The sequence below is a fragment of the Colobus angolensis genome, unplaced genomic scaffold, assembly GCF_000951035.1.
Source record: "Colobus angolensis palliatus isolate OR3802 unplaced genomic scaffold, Cang.pa_1.0 Scaffold393, whole genome shotgun sequence".
In the NCBI taxonomy this organism is placed as follows: domain Eukaryota; kingdom Metazoa; phylum Chordata; class Mammalia; order Primates; family Cercopithecidae; genus Colobus; species Colobus angolensis.
Genome location: NW_012117299.1, coordinates 1513718 through 1535506, shown reverse-complemented (window position 1 = coordinate 1535506; position 21789 = coordinate 1513718). Strand labels below are relative to the sequence as shown.

General features: G+C 38.1%; 1 protein-coding gene across 1 annotated transcript in view; it reads right to left on the bottom strand.

The window, feature by feature from the left end:
* SENP7 (SUMO1/sentrin specific peptidase 7) overlaps nt 1–21789 on the bottom strand; it is a 210737-nt gene that overhangs the window by 51917 nt on the left and 137031 nt on the right. Inside the window, exons 7-8 of the mRNA XM_011955045.1 lie at nt 3908–4026; nt 59–240 (exon numbers count right to left, since the gene is read on the bottom strand). Of these exons, the coding sequence (XP_011810435.1) occupies nt 59–240; nt 3908–4026 (301 nt within the window). The remainder of the gene's footprint in view (nt 1–58; nt 241–3907; nt 4027–21789) is intronic.

Below are 21789 nucleotides of genomic sequence, written 5' to 3'. Positions count from 1 at the left end.
ACTCATTTTTATCATAGCATGAAATAATTTCCTATAATATCTAAATACCTCTACTTACTGTCTGTTCTGTTGACTTATCCAAAGAAGCACAATTTTGGGAATCAGGTAAATTATTTCTAAGCCTTCTCTTTGTCTTCCTGGAAATCAGAGTGGGTTCCATTTTTGAATCAGAATATTTAACAGCCTTGTTTCTGCTTTCCTGTTCGAGATGATCACAACCTCTACTTCCACTGTTAAGGTCTTAAAAAACAAATGAAGCATAAATATGGACAAAAAAGTATAGAGAGAATCTCTTTTAGAAGAGCTCGAAGAAACATCATCAAAATTGCTATACTACTTCCACAGCTCATGAAAATAGAAGTATACTGTTAAATTCTCATACTGACACTGGATGAAGGTAAAGGCATGCCCTATTTTAATTGGCATACACAAAGTAAATGTTCATTATACAATAGTTGTGAGGTGAGAAAAATACATAAAGAAGAAATATCCTTTTTCATTGTAGCCAAAGCAAAGCCACCAAACTGTTTTTCCATTTGCTATAAATGAATTTGGTTGTACTATCAAAAAAGGGGAGGTCTTATTAAAATCTAGAAAATTCATGTCTTAAAGTTTGATAATTCAATGTGACTTTATAAACTAGTCTTTTAAAATGTAATTTACATAAATACATATTTTTAGTGGAAAGGGACTATAATTTGAAAGAGTGTTGATTGCTGCTCTTTAAAAGGAGCCAAAATACCTTTGCTCTGTAGTTGGCTATAATATGTGATCATTCACAAGGCTGCCAATTTACTTACCAATAATCAAGACCCTGTCATTTTAAATCTCCAATTTACTCAATAACCAAGACCCTGTCATTTTAAATCTCCAATAAATCCATCATTCTAGAGAAGTACATCCTTTTTTAAGTCAACAAGAAATCATTTTGAAATTCATGCCAATCATTACTAAAAATAATACTATTTGTTATCAAATATATGTACTGTACAAAAATACCTTCCAAAAGTTTCCACCTAATTAACTAAAAGTTATCCTGAATTATTTTGCTTTCTGAATCTATGTCATACAAGTACCAACTCAAAGTTTATGCACAGCAAGTCACAAAGCAGTTGACTTTAATTCACAATTTTCAATTCATCTGACTGGCCTGACTTCTCCATTATGCACAGCAAGTCACAAAGCAGTTGACTTTAATTCACAATTTTCAATTCATCTGACTGGCCTGACTTCTCCATTCATGGAACATTCTTCAATACCACACATCTTCTCTTCGAACTATTCTTGCTTTTACTGTAGCTTCAACAATTCCTAATAACTAATATTCATGATAATCTGTCTTTGACATTACTTAAAGGAAGGCACTGGAATGGGACTGAGGGTAAAAATTCCGAGAGGGTCAACAGCCTTTCAATTTCCAGAGAAAACACCTTACTCACTCCCTAAGGAAAATAAAACTCCCTCCAAATCATCAACACAATATTTAGGACAGCACATTAAATTTTATATGTAATATTGTAAACTATAAAAGTGGTCTAATACAATTTCTACACACAACATATCAAACTATAATTTCTAAACATAAATATTATACCTCATGAAAGGAAAGGGGCTTGAGAAAAACTTGGTTATACAGGAATTTTCTTTTAAAGAATTTATTATTTGTACATCGGTCAAGCCTGTCTCGTGGAAAAATGAGTAACTTTATTATATAGAATGAAATATTGTAAAAATAGGATTACACCTGCATCATATATAATTTAACCTGCAAATATTACTAGTATATAAAACCAAAAAGGTGAAAAATCCTTTAAACAAAAGAATATTAAGTATTTCCAAGGTATTATGTTGGTGAAAGCAAATTCCACAAGGCAAACTTAATATGCTACGGAAAAAAATGGTACACCTAAGGTTTAATTCAGAATTTCCATTAATTTACAGGTTTTTTTTTTAATGACTGGTATCACATGTAGGAGAGTAAACTTTGTTTTAATAAAGATCCGATAGCTAATTTTATTAGAAACACTTTCCCTACCAGTGGTGGTACCTTTAGGGATACTGAAAAACTAAAAAATGTTTCTTTTGTCATGTACTTTTCCCTGATGCATGTCTAAAATGCCACTGTGACCTTGAGGTAATACTTCTGGGTACAAATCAGAAAGTATTTTATTCAAGTCAATGTGAGGACTACTGCTTTCCTGGGTAGAGTAGGAATCTTTGTCTTGATAGTATCTGAAATGAGCCCACTTGTACAATTACTTATATTTTTACTTGGTAATCAATACAGTCATCCCTCAGTATCCTCAAGGGATTGGTCCCAGGGACCCAGGATACCAACATCCATGGATCCATAAGCCCCTAAAGGTATAGTATTTGCATATAACCTATATACATTCTCCTGTATAGCTTAAATAATCTCTAGATTACTTATAATATCCAATACAACATAAATGTTATGTAAATAGCTGTTATACATATTTTTATTATTGTATTATTCTATTATTTATTATTGTATTATTGAAGTTTTTTCAAATATTTTCCATCTTTGGTAGGTTGAATCTGCAGGTGCAGAACACAAAGATACAGAGAAATGACTGTAATTATTTCTAAGAAAGTACAGTTTAAAAGAAAACAAATGCTTTTCATTATACATTGACAGTGACTAATTGGAAGCTTGTCTGTACAAAGTCACAGCACATTCTCCAAAGACTGCCTTTATAAGAGTTTCAGCTGGTTTCTTGTACAAATATAAGTTATTAGTCTAGTTTCATTTAAAAATTTTTTCTATTAAAAAGGCTACTAAAAAGAATCTTTAAATAGCTGTGCTCTAAATGAAGTGCAATGAATTTTTGCATAGTGCTGTTAAAAGACTTTTTTGTATTATGAATAACTTATGAAATAACTCAAAACTAAAATAGTGGCCAAGCGTGGTGGCTCATGCCTATAATCCCAGCACTTTGGGAGGCCAAGGCAGACAGATTGCTGGAGCCCAGGAGTTTGAGACCAGCCTGGGCAATATGGCAAGACCCTGTCTCTGCAAAACACAAAAAATAAGCCAGGCGTGGTGGTGCATGACTATAGTCTCAACTAGTCAAGAGGCTGATGTGGGAGAATCACTTGAGTCCGGGAGACAGAGGCTGAAATGGGCTGTGATCATGTGTGATCATGCCACTGTACTCCAGCCTGGGTGACAGAGTAAGGCCCTGTCTTAAAAAGAAAAAGAAAAAGAGAAAAGCAAGAAAGCAAGCAAGCAAGAAAGAGACCTCAACAAACATTTGAAGCTATCAATAATCCAACAGACCCCCGAAGGTGTTAGTTTCACAAATAAATAATGTAGTAAAATTGTTTTTCTCCAAGTATCAGTAAAATAGTTTTAATTGTTGAAAGAGAGACAAACAAGAAAAAGAAGTCAAATCATAAATCCTATATATGCAAGGAGGCCTACAAAAAATTTGCCCAAGTCTAGGAAGTATTTACCTTCAAATTTGCTAATAGTCGCTTGTTTGGCATCCTCCTAAAGTTGAGAGAAATTCTAATGAATAGAGAATGTATTTCATAGTAGGTGAACAGACAGTGATAAGCTAATAATAAAAACCCAGTTAGCAGTAACATTAATATCCATGGAAACAACACTTAGAAATAGCTAAATTAACATAACTTCATAGCTATATCCAAGTCTCCCCAAAGAAGAAAAAAAATATTAAAATTTAACTTTTGGGATCAGTAAATAAATCCGGAAATAAGTACTATACTACATAAAAGGTTTAGCAATTTTCTTTGTGTTGCCAAATAATCTCCCTTTACTTTCACATATCCTTTCAAAGTAAAATAAAATAATTTATTTATAACAAAAATTTATACAATAAGCAAAAATTCAAATTCCAACAGTTTTCTAAGGTTCACAAACCTTTAGGCTGAGTATCGGACATTAAAAGAGAAATGTCATCATCCTTTCTTCGTTTTTCTTTATTGTGCGCAGCCTGCCTCACAGAATTGTCATCTACTGTCTTACTTCGTTGCGAGCCCCTGCAAAAGAGAATTGTATTATACTCAATTCTAATAAAGCCCAATTGAATTTAGAAGCCAACTATCATGTATTTAAAAATCCAGCAGATTAGAAACACAGTCCCATATGGCAGACTGTAAGAGCTGGGTAGTAAAAAAAAAATTGAACTCAGATTTAAGAAATAAGTTATCCTCCCTTTTCTACCTTTAAATTCCCCATGTATGTTTTGGGGGGGAAAAAAACGAGATATCAACATTGGAGGACCGTGCACATGCAAAATGAGCAAAAGAGTAATACTATACAGTATTAAATAAGTTAGGTTTAAAAAGTAAAATTCCAAGGACACAAGTACCTCAATAATCAAACCTATGTATAGTCAAACAATTACAAGCTAAAGTTGAATGTTAATATATTCCAAGCATGGTTCATATATCCAAAAGTAAGTATGGTAACAAATTTTCAATAGTATGTGGTAATAAATTTTACCTATAGAGAAAATAATTTAAAGTCTAAGGTACTGGTAAAATAGCAAATTTTGGAATGACAGTCACAATGTTACTGCTAATAAAAATTCAGAAATACAAAACATACTATAATGTATAAGTGCATACATATGAAACAAAATATAAAAATTTAGACTGGAAGGATTCAAGCCTATTTGGATAGTAGAGAACTCTAAAGAGGGAGAGTATTAGAATCAGGGAATATAAAATAAGTAAGTTTTCAACTTTCTATAATACTTCTTTAAAAACAAATTTAAATCTGAAAAAAATAGGAATTATATTGGTTAAATCTGAGTGATAAGTATTGGAATATCATTCTCTATACTTATGTGCATATTTAAAGTATTTCAAAATTTAAAAATATATAAATTATTTACATCTAAGGCAGCTAGTATAAGTCAAAAACAAGGACTATAAAGACCAATAGCACATAATGCTTCTTTGTTTTGAAAGAATTATTTGGAAGGGTAAAAATGACTTACAAATGAAAAAAAAGCTACAGTATCCGAACATCACCAGTGTAGCGTCATAGTTAAGGAAAGGGTTATAGGTGCTATTACACTGCTCATTCTCATATTTACTTTGGTACAATTTTCTTTATTTTCAGATTGGAAATTAAAAGGCCAAATAATCAAAATCATAAGGGTGAGCCAATTTCACTTGCAAAGAGGTTCTGACTGAGTCAAATCATTCCACTCCTCAACTCTCAAGAATTATTCTTGAAGAATAAGGGCATCTAAGCAAATTTATACCATAGAGTTTTGTTTACTGAACATGAAAACCAAAAGAGAAGTCAAAAAAATTTTGTTCTCCCTGAAAGAATTATCACTACAGGCACTATAAACAAAAATAGAATGTGACCTAAAAGACAATCTAAAAAGATGCTTAGGTGCTTATGTTTTCCCTGATATAAGAAGCAAACAATATAATAGTCCTTGTTTTTCTAGCACAATGAACATTGAAAAACAAAATAAGACTTCACATGTAAACCACTTTAAAAGTTACATGGTTGTAGAAAAAAGACTTTATAATAGAGGATTTTCTTGACCAAATGCTAAGCATTAAGTAGTTGGCATGAAACCAAAAATAAAAATGAATAAGTATTTTCAAAAGGTAATGTCATGATTCAAATGCACATACAGTGAAGCCAAACACATCTGTGATATAATCTCAATCCAAATAACAGTTTTTTGCAGAATATGACAATCTGGTTCTAAACTATACATGGTGGAAAGTCATATGTTTAAAGATAAGGATAGCAATGTTCAAACACTGTTAGCTTCCATCCTCTTATAAGAAAAGGAAATGAATGGACTGGAAACACCCAAGTTCCTGAACAAGAAATATAAACATTCAAATTATTCAAGTAAATGTAATAAAAGCTCAAAATAAATATTTTCCAGTGTGACAAAATTCTAAGAAATTTTTTAAATACTCAAGCAAATATATTTTAAAATTATAAAAATGTATTAAAATAGTGTGGTACTAGAATAGAGACATATCAACCATAGAAACAGAAAACAGAACCCAGTAACAAACTTTCAAATATATGCTCAAAAGATTTTTGACAGGGATGCTGAAACCATTCAATCGGGAAGGGATAGTCTTTTCAATAAAGGGTGCTGTCAATAAAGGATAGTCATATGCAAAAGGAAGAAGTTGGATGGTTATCTAACACCATCTACAAAAATTAACTCAAAATGGATCAAACACCTAAATATAAGGCAGAAAACTATAAAACTCTTAGAAGAATACATAGGGGAAACTTTTATGACTTTAGATTTGGCAGTGATTTACTGGATATAACAACAAAAACACAGTTAACAACAAAGATAAATTTGAATTCATTAAAATTAAAAACTTATGGCTGGGCACGGTAGTTGACACCTATAATCCCAGCTACTTGAGAGGCTGAGTGAGGATTGCTTGAGGCCAGAAGTTCAAGAACAGCCTGGAGAACATAATGAAACCCCGCCTACACACACACACATACACACACACACACACAATTTAATAATTAACTAGGCATGATGGTATGCCCTTGTAGTCTTAGCTACTCAGGAAGCTGAGGGGAGAATCACTTGATCCCAGGAGTTCAAGGTAGCACTACAATCATGCCATGCACTCCAGACTGGGCAACAGAATGAGGCTCTGTCTCAACAACAACAAAAAAATCAAACCACATACATATTAAGGGATTAATACTGAGAATATATAAAGACCTCCTACAGCTCAACAACAAAAAATAAATAACAATCAAAAAATGGGCAAAGTATTTGAAGAGATGTTTCTCCAAAGACATACAAATGGCCAATTAGCATGAAAAGATGTTCAACATTACTAATCACTAGGGAAATGCAAGCCCAAATAACAACATACCATTTCACACAGATTAGGACAGAGTAATTTTTTTAAAAAAAATTTTTTTCATTCAAAAAAAATTAACATTGGCAAAAATATAGAAAAAGTGGAACCTTTGTACATTGTTGGTGGGAATGTTCAACAGTGCAGCCACTGTGGAATAGTTTGGTGGTTCCTCAAAAAACTAAATAGAGAACTACCATATAAGAAGCTAAACACAGGCCAAGCATGGTGGCTCACGCCTGTAATCCCAGCACTTTGGGAGGCTGAGGCGGGCGGATCACCTGAGGTCGAGTGTTCAAGACCAGCCTTTCCAACATGGAGAAACCCCATCTCCACTAATAATACAAAAAGTAGCCGGGCGTGGTGGCGCACTGAGGCTGAGGCGTGAGAATCGCTTGAACCCAGGAGATGGAGATTGCGGTGAGCTGAGATCACACCACTGCACTCCAGCCTGGGCAAGAAGAGCGATATTCCATCTCAAAAAAAAAAAGAAGCTAAACACATAATCACAAAGTTATCAAGCAATCTCACTCCTAGGTATATACCCAAAGGAACTGAAAGCAGGGACATGAACAGATTCTTGTACTCCACTGTTTACTGTAGCACACTATTCACAATAGCCAAAAGGTGAAAAACACCTTAGGGTCCATCAACAAATGAAAAGAAAAACAAAATGTGGTATGTTCACACAATAATTATTGTATGAATAATTCATACAATATTATTATATAATATAATGTATGAATTCATACAATATTATTGGGCCATAAAAAGGAATGAACTTGTGATATGTGCTACATGAACTTTGAACACATTATGCTAAGTAAATTCAGCCAAACACAAAAGGACAAATATTGTATAATTCCACTTAAAGAAGTAACTAAAATAGACAAATTCACAGACAGGAAGTAGATTAGAGGCTACCAGGGGATTCTGAGAGGGGAGAATGGGGAATTATTATTTAATGGTAACATAGTTTCTGCTTGAGATGAAAAAGTTGTGATAATGGTTGCATAGCAATATGGATGAGCTTTGAGGACATTATGCTAAGAAAAAAGAAACCACTAACTAAAAGGCAAATACTGAGATTCCACTCATATGATGACATATTTAGAACAGTCAAATTCATACAGGCAGAAAGTAGAATGGTGACTGCCAGGGAGTAGAAGAAGGGAAAAATGGGGAGTTATAGTTTAATAAATATAGAGTTTCAGTTTGGGAAGATGGAAAACGTCCTGGAAAAGAATGGTGGTGATGGCTGTACAAATATGTGACTGTACTTAATGGCACTGAACTGTACACTTAAAAATGGTTAAAATGGCAATTTTTAGGTTACTGATATTCTATTACAATCTTTAAAACACAAAAAAAGGTATTAAAATGTACAATAAATGAAGAGAATGGGAGAACTGGTTCTACTAATTTCATAATAAAACATACTACAGAGTAACATCAACAAGTATAGTACTACAGACTAGTATATATGAAATGGCTGGGAAAAGAAAAAACAGAAGAATTTGAAACAAAGCTGGGAAACTAAGCTTTTAAATTCAGTTGTAGAGGAATAACTGGGTAGCAACAGAGAAAAAAAGAATTCAGAATCACATCCAATACTCTAAGGTAAAATGAACTATCATATGCTAATGAATAAAAGATGTAAGTTTTTTTTTTAAGCCATCAGAAGAAAAACACTCTATTTATTAGCCTTGTGGAAGAAGAATTTCTTGAGAATGGAAGTAAAGAAATTATAGAGAAAAGCATGATCGGATTCAACCACATACATGGTAAACTTTTAATAAACGATAAACTAAGAGCATCAAAATAAAAAAGAGAAGTTAAACCCAAAACTGCATCAAAGTGCAATACACAGGAGTTCCAGTTCCCAGTCCAACATGAAAGGAGCTTGGAAGTTATCTATCCTAACGGGTAAAACTGAAAAATCAACAACTCTTCCTGGACATGACAAAGAAGTGAAGTCACAGGATGAATGGCTGTCCCAAAATGGGAGAAAGACGGCCAGGTGAATACAGAGAATCACAACTTCCTAAAGCAAAAACCCACAAGCAGAAACAGTGCCAGGAACTATTATTGGAGTATGAAGATCTAAACTGCAATTGACAAATTGCTGAGGGTTCAGTGTACACAAGTTTAAGCGTTAAAAATCCCAGAGGACTTAGTCATAAAGGGGGTCGCACACTTTTGTTTGTGAGTTTTATCTGCAGGAGTTCAACCAGGTTCTCACAGTGAATATCAGAGAAAAATAGCCTCATGGTTCAGCAGAGGAAAGTAAACACTTTCAAATACGCCAGAGCATTCTGTTCTTCTTAACAAGGCCTGCCCTCAAGAAAAACTGTTTCACCAGAGCCTAAACTATGAGTTATTTTTCAGAGCTTAATCAACCAGGGGAAAGAAAAAAATACCCAACTCTGGCTCCGTCTAGCATTCTGTGTGAAGGAAAGCAAGGAAAATACACAATTCCAAGAACATCTAGGTTTCCATGTGGGAAAAGGGAAATACCTAACTTCATTATATTCCAGGTATGCTGTTGCACCAAAGTGTTCAGAAGAGAATGAGAAACACTACTTGTAAAGTTAACAGGCCAAGGACAAAGGCTCATTAACCCATTTATGCTTGAGGTTGCAATTTTTTGAATTTCTGCAATCAGAGCTTGGTGATAACCTTTAGCAGTAGGATATAAATAACTTCCACATGCGTAGCATTCCAATAATGGAAAACTAGGGATAAATGGGTTAAAAGACTGAAACCTAACAGAACTGCAGAATGCTTTTCTTCCTCTCACATCTTACCACCACATTCCTAAAGGTCTATTTACAGTAGTTGCTTTTATCTAGTACATCAAGTCCAACTACCCAAAAAAAAAAGAAAGAAAATTAAAAGCCACACTAAAAGAAACACACACACACACACACACACACACACACACACACGGTTTGACAACAAATATCAGAACCAGAACCAGACATGTCAGAGATGTTGAATTATCAGACTAGGAATTTAAAACAATGAGATCACTTGGACACAGGAAGGGGAACGTCACATACCGGGTCCTATTGTGGGGAGTGGGGGAGGGATAGCATTAGGAGATATACCTAATGTAAATAATGAGTTAATGGGTGCAGCACACCAACATGGCACATGTATACATATGTAACAAACCTGCACGTTGTGCACATGTACCCTAGAACTTAAAGTATAATAAAAAAAAGAAAAAATAATAATAAAACAAATATGATCAACAGATGAAGTATACAGCATATAAGCACTTATGGGCAATGTTAGCGGAGAGAAAGTGTAAGAAAGAATGAAAAAGAAATACTAAAAATCAAAATACTGTAACAAAAAATGAACAGTGCCTTGGATGGGCTCACTAGTAGACAGGATATAGAAAAGGAAAGAATCTCTCAACTTGAGTATACAGAAATAGAAAATTCCAACACAGGAAAGCAAAGAGAAAAAAAGACTAAAAGAACCATAACAGAATATTGAAGAAATGTGGGACAACTACAAAAGGTGTAGCATAGGCATAATGGGAATATCAAAAGAAGAAGAAAGAGGTAAAGAAACAGAGGAAATATGCAAAGCAATAATGCATGAGAATTTCCCCAAATTAATATCAGATACCAAATCACAGACTAGCAAATTCAGAGAACACCAAAGAGAATAAATGCCCAAAAAATAACACCTAGGCATATCATATTAAACTGCAAAAAAAAATCAAAGATTTAAAAACTGTGCATAAAATACAGAAAAAACTAAGCCCTTAACTATAGAAAAACAAAGACAAGAACTGTATCTGATTTCTCAGAAACCATGCAAGTAAGAACACTGTGGAGTGAAATCTTTTAAGTGTTCAGAGGGAAAAAACCTACCAACCTAGAAAAACAAATAAATAAATAAAGTACAAAGTTGCAGGATTAATACTCTCTGATTTCAAAACTTTCTGTAAAGTTATGGTAATCAAAACAGTGTGGTATTAATATAAAAACAGACACATTAACCAACCGAATAGAGATCCCAGAAATAAACCCTCAAATATATCATCAAATGAGTTTTAACAAGGGTACAAGACCATTCAATGAGGAAAGGGCAGCCTTTTCAAAAATGATGCTGGAAAAACTGAATAGCCACATGCAAAACAATGAATCTGAACCCTTACCTAACACCATATACAATAATTAACACGAAACGGATCAGAAACCTAAGCATAAGGCATAAAGCTATTTTGAAAACTCTTGGAAGAAAACATAGGGGACAATTTTCACATGAGATTTGTTAACTATTTCTGGATATGACAACAAAAGCACAATCAACTAAAGAAACAGATTAAGTAGACTTCATCAGAGTAAAAAGGCAACCAACAGAATGAGATGAAATATTTGCAAATCCCATATCTATTAAGGGATCAGTATCTAGAATATATAAAGAAATCCTACAACTTACCTAAAGAAATCCAATTCAAAAGCAGGCAATGTACTTGAATAAACATTTCTCTAAAGAAGACATATAAATGGCCAGTAACATGAAAAGATGTTCAATGTCACTATTCATTAGGAAAATGAAAATCAAAACCACAATGAGATACCACCTCACATGCATTAGGATGATTATCAAAAAACCGAAAACAAGTACTGGCGAGATATGGAGTAACTGGAACCCTTGTGCATTGCCGGTGGCGATGTAACATGGTGCAGCCACTATGAATAATAGTATGATGTTTCCCAAAAACGTTAAAAATAGATTGCCATATGATCCAGCACTTCCACTTCTGGATCTATACCCAAAAGATCTTAAAGGAGAGACACAAACACATTGAACACCCATGTTCATAACGGCATTATACACAATAGCCAAAAGGTAGAAGCAACTCCACTATTGATCAACAGATGAATAGAACAAAATTTAGTAGATACATAAAATGGAATACAGTCAGCCTTAAAAAGGAAGGACATTCTGACACATGCTGCAACACAGATGAACTTTTAAGACACTATGCTAAGTGAGATAAGTCCGAAAAGGACAAATACTGTGATTCCATTTATTTAATGTACTTAGAGCTATCAAATCATAGAAACAGAAAGTAGAATGGTGGTTGTCAGGGTTTAGGGGAGAGAGGAATGAGGAGCTACTGTTTCACAGATACAGAGTTTCAGTTTGGTAAAAATGAAAAAAGTTCTGAAAATGAATGGTGGTAATGGCTGTACAATAATGTAAATGTACTTAAAATAGATAAAGTCTCTATTATTCAAACTGAGAACACAGATACTAATTAACTTTGGACTTTGTTAGGTCAGTCAAGTATATTATAATTTCTAGAAAACTATTTAAAGATAGAAATAGAGTCTAAATCTTCTAAAACATAAAGCAAAAATACCACCCCCCCCCACCACACACACAAAAAAACAAAACATAACTAATTTTTAAAATACAAGAATGGGCTGGGCACAGTGGTGCACACCTATAGTCACAGCTACTTCAAAGGCTGACTTGAAACCAGGAGTTCAAGGCTGTAGTGCACTACAATCATGCCTGTAAATAGCCACTGTACTCCAACCTGGGCAACATAGCAAGACCCATCTCAAAAAAAAAAACAAAAACAAGAAAGGAACAAAGATCAAGCAGACCAAATAAAAAGCATAAAGAAAAACAGTAGTATAAAATATAAACAGACTATGCCTTATAGTTAAAAATAAATGCAGACTGAATGTAAAAAGTATTCAGATACATATTATTTATTGGCAACACATATAAAATGAAATGTCCAAAGGAGTATTGTTTGTAAGAGCAAAAAAACTGGATACATTCCAAACTCCATCAATAAAAAGTAGGTAAATCTATTTTTAATATTAATACAATAAATACATAAGTAAAACTGGATGATCTCTAGTTCTATGCATTAACATGAATGAATCTCACAAAAATGTTGGGCAAGAAAAAAAATGCCTGCTATGTAAGAATACATATTGTTCAGTAACGTGAATCATTTTTCTAAAGTTCACAATTATATAAAACCTAAAATTCAGAAAAGTGGTTCATTCTAAGGCGAATGCATGGGAATGGGAAAGAATAGGCAGAGTGGGGAACAAACAAGGCTTCGGTGATACTGGTAATAGTCTATTTTCTAATAGAAGGTGAACATTTGGGTGTTTATTTTAATATTATGTTTTTTAACTTAAATGCATCTGATAGATATTAGACCTGTGTTTATTCTACCTCTGACACTTAATCTGTTTGAACCTCAAAAAGTTTCCACATTTATAAAATAGAAATATTAATTGCTCTCCTATCTATCTCATAGGCCTACAGTAAAGATTAGTATCAAAATAGGATAGTGTGAAATGAATAAAAATAATACCATTTTTCATGATTATAATCATTTAATCCAGAAAAATATTTAGATGAAAGCATATCAAAATATTATCAATGCTTATTATTGAGGAATGGATTACAGGTAATATCAATTTTATACTTTTCTATATATTTTTAATATAAATATGCATTATTGTTCAAATTAGGAAAAAGTTTAAATATTTACATAAATTACATATAAATAATGAAATATTATTTTGAAAAGAGTGATAACCATATAATGCAGATGTTCAAGAGTTCACATTGCAAATGAAAATCATTATTAGTAATTTTATTCAAAACTGACTAATGTTCCTAGCATAAAGGAGTTGAACTTAGGATATATGTACTATTTGTATCAGTGTTTTTCAAATTGCAAGTCAGAAGAAAATGCATGACATAAAACATTTGGAAGAGAAATTTTAAGTTAACAGGGGAAAATGATCTCAAAACAGAGTATCTTTGTTAGCGGCTATGTGGATTATTGTCATTACCAAATTACCAAAGGAAAGCTTAAAAAGAAAATCAACTGACATGAATATAGGAAACTATGACAGGGCTGTAATACATTAATAAAAATGAAACCTCCATTTCCATTTAAAAGCTTTGGGCTCCCTCTATTGGAAGTCTTGCAACTTAAAATAGCAATTTGATCCCTTTCACTCAAGGCTAATTACCAATCTCTGCTGAGTGGCTGGCTATAATAAAATCTTTATTACTTTTGCAAAACATAATTTTATGAAACATTTTTATTCTTTTTTTTATTTTTAGGTACAGGGTCTCACTCTGTCACCCATGCTGGAGTGCAGTGGCTTGATCACAGCTCATTAAAACCTCTAACTCCTGGGCTCAAGCGACCTTCCAGCTTCAGCTTCCTTAGTAGATAGGACTACAGGCACACAGTACTGCACCTAATTCTTTTTTCAAAAGTTTTTTTTTAGAGACAGGGTCTTGCTATGCTTCCCAGACTGATCTTGAACTCCTGACCTCAAGCTATCCTCCTATCTTGGCCTCCTAAAGCACTCAGAGATTCCAGGTATGAGTCACCACATGCAAGCCTATTTTCTAATACAATTCAGTATATATTATTTGGAAATTAAATTAGACTTCTTTACATTAGCAGTTTTAAAATATTTCTAAAAATCCCAATGGGAAGTAAAATTTAAAAATACTCAAACATTCTGCTCAGTCTGACCTAAAAGGGAGTTCTTAATAAATATTTATAATAGAAGGGCAAAAAAAGAATCAGAACTTCAATTAGGAAAGTAATCTACAGACTTGTTCAGGAACTGATAGCTCATCTAAAGCAGTACAAATGAGAACAGTAGCTGGCTGCACAAATGACAACAGTAGCTGGCTGACTTATCTCCATATTTGGGGTTAAAGAGGTCTTCCCAAGGATAAGTCAAAATACAAGAGTTAAACACTAACATATTTTGCAAAATAAAAGTCTTCTATATCAAAGAAGATACTATAAAGTGTAGTATAGCAAACTTGAAAAAAAATTTACAACACATACTACAAAGAATCAATACCTTTAATGAGTTTTTTAAATGAATGAGAAAGAGATGAGCACCCTAATAAGGACAAATACCAACAGAAAACTCATATAAGAAAGTTAAAAATATATATTCACTAAAAATGATATAGTGTGGATAACTGTCCCTGACCAAATCTCATGGTGGTATTATATCCCCAATGCTGGAGGTGAGGCCTGGTGAGAGGTGTTCAGGTCATGGGAGCAGATCCTTCACTGCTTGGTGCTGTCTTCATGATAGTGAGTGAGTTCTTGCTACATCTGGTTGTTTAAGAGTGTGTAGCACCCTCCTCCCCTCCGTTTCTCTTGCTCCTGCTTTCACCATGTGATGTGCCTGCTACCCCTTTGCTTTTCACTGATGGCAGCAGCAGCAGCCCATCTGGAGCAGCTGCTGCAAAGAGGCGGCTGCAGTGGGGAAGGCACAGCCGGGACTACAAACTCCACAGAGCTGGTGGGAGCTGGGAACAGGCAGAAGTCCCTCACCCTTCCAAGCTGGAAGGGCAGGAGCCCTGCCTTCCCCAGCACTGCTGCAGCTGCACAGCCACAGCTGCAAACCTGGGCATTACTGCACTCTAAGGAGCCCAGGAAGGCCCCCATACCCCTGTAGGCTCGGAAGTATCTGCTCCCACTGCCCAGCCTCTCCACTCTCAGCGCCCACTCCAATTTTGGAGCAAAGTTGAGGCCAAGCCCAGGCACTGTCACAACCTGGCCAGGAGTACACATGCTCGGGTACACGCCAGCCCTCTGCCACTTCAGCCTCCTCTGAACTTTGGGTGCCAACGAGCACAGGAGGGAAGGGGATGCCGAGGGCAGCTCAGCGTGGGCCTGCAGGCACCCCTCAGCATGAACTGCCTGGGCACCGGGGACAGCAGGTTGCATGGCAGTGGGAGACAGACCAGTTCCTGGGCAGAAAAGGGAGTGTCCCCAGTGAAGCCCCTCCTTCAGGTCTGGGACAGCCCGAAGCCTGAGGCCTAGGCTCCCAGTTCTGAGGACCAGAGTAACAACTTATGGTGCTTTCTCCAGGCTGACCCAGGGCTGCCTATGGACCAATCAGCATGCACTGCCTCCCCTACGAAGCCCATAAAATCCCCTGGACTCAGCCAGACTCGGGCAGACATCAGGACTACCTGCTTGCAGAGAGGAACTAGCCACTGTGAGTCCCCTCTCAGCTGAGAGCTGTACACTCAACGGGATCACCTGCCTGTGGCTAGGACTATCCATTTTGGGCGTGCTGAGAGCTGTACTGTCACTCAATAAAGCACCTCTTTGCCTTACTCACCCTTCAGTTGTCCACGTAACTAATTCTTCCTGGACAAAGGACAAGAATTCAGGACTTGCCGAGTGGCAGGACTGGAACAGCTATAATACAAACAGGGCTAAAACATGTCCCTCGCTTGCCACGTTGCGGGCAACTAGAAAAAGAGAAGACAGAAGGCGAGAAGAGCTGCGGCCCTTCAGGGAGCCCAGACCTAGGAGTTCCCCTAGCCAGGGCTGTGACACCCTCTTTGGGGCTCTGCAGTTCCTGGTGTCTCCAAGCTTCCGGGCACCACCTCATTCCCCAGTGGCAGCAATGGAAGCCACTTGCAGTTCGACTGGTCCAGCTGCCGTCTCGTGGGAAGCCACCGCCCATACCAGCACCTGAAGCTGCCCGACCTGCCACAGCTGACATGTCTGGCTACGCACAGCGGCCAGATCCAGCACTCACTCGCTCACACACCCCTTGCCACTCTGCACCTGGCTCACACTTGGCAGGTATGGGATCTGGGCCAGTAGTGGGAACCAAGCACAGCCTGCCAGACCAAGGGGGCAGAACAAGCCCAGCAGACCCAAGCAAAACTCAGGCAAAGATGTCACCAGCTGGTGAAGCAACACCACAAGGATCCTGTGACATCACCATGATTGTAAGCTTCCTGAGGTCTCCCCAGAAGCAGATGCTGCTATGCTTCCTGTACAGTTTGTAGAACTGTGAGCCTATTAAACCTCGTTTCTTATATATTACCCAGTATTGGGTATTTCATTAATAGCAGTGCAAGAATGGCCTAATACAAAAAATGAAAGATGAATGAAATGAAGACAATTTAATGACAACAATTATATATTTTTGCCTACAGTTTATCAAAAAAATGCTTAATCATAACACCTAATTCTTGTTAGAGTATAACAGAATCAAACTGAAAGGGTTTACTAGAATAAATATATGAAGATGTGTGTGTTTGCGTGTGTGTATGTGTATATATATTTTATATACATATATATATATATGCCACTTACTGAAGCATTGACATATAGAGAAAAAAATACCTTGAATGTCTTCTCATGAGGAATTACACATAAGTAAATGAAGTGAACACTCCCCACAACCTCAAAGTGCACCCTCAGACCCCACCCAAGGACAAGGATGACCACCACAGCAGATTTTGGCAAAAGGCAGGGGCTAAATCTGCCACGTTTAGGAGATTAAACCGTGCTCTGTCCAGCTTCAAAGCCCATACCAAGGCCCCACACAGGCAGAGTCTAATGTCAACCATGCATTTTTACTTAGCAAAGCAGCTGGTCCTATCCATCCAATGGGCAACTCCACCTAAACTTAGGGCCTCTTGTGCAACTCCATCCAACTGCTGAACTCAAATAGCAGTATCACACAGCCAGAGAATACATCATGTGACCCTCTCCATCTAAGACAATTGCACTACCATGCAGAGCTCAAATGAATTGCAGAGCTCCTCCTGTGGTCTCAGTCCATAGCAAAGCCCAGTCAGTTGACCTACCCAAACTCAGAGCAAAGGCAGCAGCCCAGTCATCTAGAGAACCCAACAGCAAACTTTGCCTACCAAGGCTCATTACCAGCTGACACATCCAGAATTATAGGCCAGACTAAATGGTGAAGGTCCACCTCTGCCAAAACTGTAAAAACTAAAAAAGCTGGCTCTCCTCAAATGGGCAGACAACAACACAAGGAAACAAGAATCAGAAAAATCAGGGTATCATGACACTTCCAAAATAAAATGAGCAAAGGCCCTAACAACAGGACCCTGAAGAAAGATCTGTGAAAGGACAGATAGGAAATACAGAATAATGCTCTTAAAGAACTTCAGTGAACTACAAGAATATATGGATAAAAAAATTAATGAGAGGGCTTCAAGAGACCGACTAGAGGTATCTGGCACTTGCCTCCTCCACAACTAAGGACCAAAACAACTGTTAAATAACCACCTATCAAATAAAGCTCCTAAAAATAACACTGTAATTCAGCAGAGAACTGACAGGGAATCTCTGAGGCACAGAAAAAGAGGGAAATGAAGCAACTGGCCTGGCTAAGATGCACTCAGAGCCAGGACAGACTCCTTGCTGTGGGGAAAAGGTAAGCAAGAAATCTCCAGAAGTTCATGTTCCACTGAAGACTCTTGCAATCCGAGGTAAAGGAGAGCCTCTTGGCCCTGGCGGGATCTGAGACTAATATGGGGGCTGCCTGGAGTCCACACAACTGCACTGTTCAATAGGGAGAGATCATGCTGCATCCCACATATCCCCTGAGACTCAAGCAGCTGCAACATAGCACCATTTTGAGAGCCTAGCTACCAACCGACTACATCATGCCCTGAGGCCCAAGAGTCCCTCTATTTCCACATCCCTGAAGGCCTGCTGACATTCCCCAAATCCACCCAGAAGGCTGCAGCATTGCAAGGTTGGCTGAACCACCAGTAGTGTGGCCAGATTTCCAGCACTCTAGCCCAGGCAGTATCCTGCATGCCAGAAAACAAGCAGTGCAATGCACCAGGAAGGCTGCCCCCAGGACAAAAGGAGTCAAAGCATATTCTCCCAGAGCCTGAGAGGTGCCTGCCTAGGCACTAACAGCAACTCAGCTCCCTCCAGGGGCAGAGCTGCTACAACATCTGCACACATCTTCAGAGGGTCTGGGAACCAGCCTTCCCAGCTGACATCCCAGGCCCCCAGAATAAGTGTCTCCTACCTGCTGCAGGCACTAGCACATGCCACACAGGGGCATAAAAATGGGCAAGCCCTGCCAACACCAGCAATGTTGGCACTCAAGTACATCATCTGGGAGCCTGCGAATCAATGGACCCTAGCAACTGCTGTTGCTGGCACCCATGTGCACCACACAGGGGACTGAGTACATGCCTTCCCTGACCACTGCCACCATCACCTGAGTGCATGGTTCAGGGACCTGGGAAGCAACCAGCCCTACCCAATGCAGCCAGTGCCCACATACACAATCAGAGAGCATAAGAGTAGGTCAGCCCTGCTCACTGCCACCGTTAGCACATGAATGTGCTGTCCAGGGATAAAAAAAAACATCAACCCACCACACCAACTACCACCAGTACCAGCACATACCATTGAGAGGCCTGACAATAGGCCTATGCCACCCACCAACATCACAGCCAGCATGAGCCATTCTGGGGCTTGAAAACAGACCCACCCCACCCACCAATACCACTGCTGGTACCCAAGTGTACCGTCAACATGTCTAAGGATTAACCCAACCCACCCATTATGGCCAGAGCCTTGCACACACCACTGGGGAGCCTGATGAGAAATCTGCCCCCTCACAACTTCTGCTGGTAGCACCCACGTACATCATTCAGGGAGCTGGGGATTAGCCTTCCCTGCCCACCACTGCTGGTGCCCAAACAGCCATCATGACCACCACTGCCAGCACCACAGTGTGCCATCCAGAGGTCTGGGAAATGACACACCCGGGGTGCCACAGCCACTGCCTGTGCACTCCATCAGGGAGCATGAGGACAGGCACTTCCTGCCAGCCACCGCATAAGTCATTACCCCCATGTTTCTTCTGGGAGCCTGAAAATCAACCTGCCCCATCTGTAACCATCTGCACACACCATCTGGGGGGCTAGAGGACAAGTCCATCTTACCCACTGCCATCACTGCCAATGAGCACATGTATTGTCAGGGGGACGAGGGATCGACTAGGGAGCACACCACCGATGGCTCCTGCACATGGCTTCTGGGGGACTCAGTACAAGCCTACCTGACATGCACTGTCCGGTAGCCTAGGGATAGGCCCACCCAGCCTGCTGGCAGTTCCTGCATATGCCTCCTGGAAGTTCGGGGACTGGCTAGCCCAGCCACCACAGGCACCCACTTGTGCAGTGCTTAAGGAATAAGGATTGACCAGTCACACCTACTACCATCACCAGTGCCACTCACACATCACAAAAGTCTATGAACCACCACTGCCACCATGACACCTGGGCAAGCCCACGTGAAGGCCCAAGAACTGGCCCACCAGGACCTGCCACCACCAGCACAACTGTTAGAAGCCTGGGGGTCCAAGGACCAACACATCCAGCTTGCCACCACCATGACAGGTATCTAAGGCCAGCTTGCTTGGAGTCTAGCACTCTAGAGTGGTGCATCCCTAGCTCACTGCAGCCTTGAACTCCTGGGCTCAAGCAATCCTCCCAACCCAGCCTTCAAACCTAGCAAGAGATTTAGACATACAGACACAGGAAACACAGAGATCCTCAAATAGATACAATACAAAAATGTCTTCTCCACAGCGCATCATGGTCAAACTACCAAATCAGAGACAACAAGAAAATTCTAAGAACAGCAAAAGAAACATGTCAATACACTTAAAAGAGAATCTCCATCAAAGAAAGAGCAGATTTCTCCACAGAAAACATGCAGGCCAGACGAGAATGAGATGATATATTCAAAGTACTAAAAGAAAAAAAAAAAAAACTGCCAGCCAAGGATACCATACCTAGCAAAGTTATCCTTCATAAATGAGTAAGAGTTTTTCCCAGACAAGCAAAAGCTGAGGGAACTCTTCACCACTATACAGGCCCTACTTACATTAAATGCTTGAGAGAATCCTACACCTAGAAGCAAAACGACACTATCTTAAATAATGAACATACCCAAAAGTACAAAACTAACTGTTGAACAGATACACAAATGAAAATGACAAAGGAGCTGAACACTGCCACCACAGAAAACCACCAAACTGAAGTGATAAATGATAAAAGTGGAAGAAAGAAAAAAAAGGATATACAAAACACCTAGAAAACAATTTACAAATGCAGGAGTTAAGTACTCATCTATTAATAATAGCCTGAATGTAAAAGGATTAAACTCCCAACTTGAAATATATGAGCCAGGCACAGAGGCTCATGCCTGTAATCCCAGCACTTTGGGAGGCTGAGGTGGGTGGATCACTTGAGGCCAAGAGTTAGAAACCAGCCTGACCAATATAGGGAAATGCCATCTCTACTAAAAATACAAAAATTAGCCAGGTGTGGTGGTGAGCACCTGTAGTCCCAGCTACTTGGGAGGCTGAGACAGGAGAACTGCTTGAACCTGGGAGGCGGAGGCTGCAGTGAGTTAAGATTGTGCCACTGCACTCCAGCCTAGGCAACAGAGAAAGATTCTGTCTCAAAAAAAAAAAACAAAACAAAAAAAACAGAAAGATATGAACTGGCTGAATCCATTTTTTTTTTAAATGACCCAACTGATATATGACCCAATTGCATGCTCCCTACTCACATCACCTGTAAACATACACATTGACCAAAAAAAAAAAAAAAAAAAAAAAAATCCACACAAATGGAAACCAAAAGCATGCAAGAGTAGCTATGCATACATCAAACTTTAAGTCTGTTTTCAGTTTCCATTTGCAGATTTTAAATCATGCTTTTGGTTTCTATTTGTAGACTTTAAGTCAAAAACTAAAAAGAGACAACATCATTATATAATGATAAAGGGATAAACTGACAGGATATAATTCCAAATATACATGTACTTAATATCAGAAAACACAGAAATGTAAAGCAAATATTATCAGATCTAAAAGAAGAGATAGACTCCAATATAAAAATAATGGGGGAGGGGCGGAGCAAGATGGCCGAATAGGAACAGCTTCAGTCTCCAACTCCCAGCGCAAGCGACACAGAAGACCGGTGATTTCTGCATTTTCAACTGAGGTACTGGGGTCATCTCACTCGGGAGTGCCGAACAATCGGTGC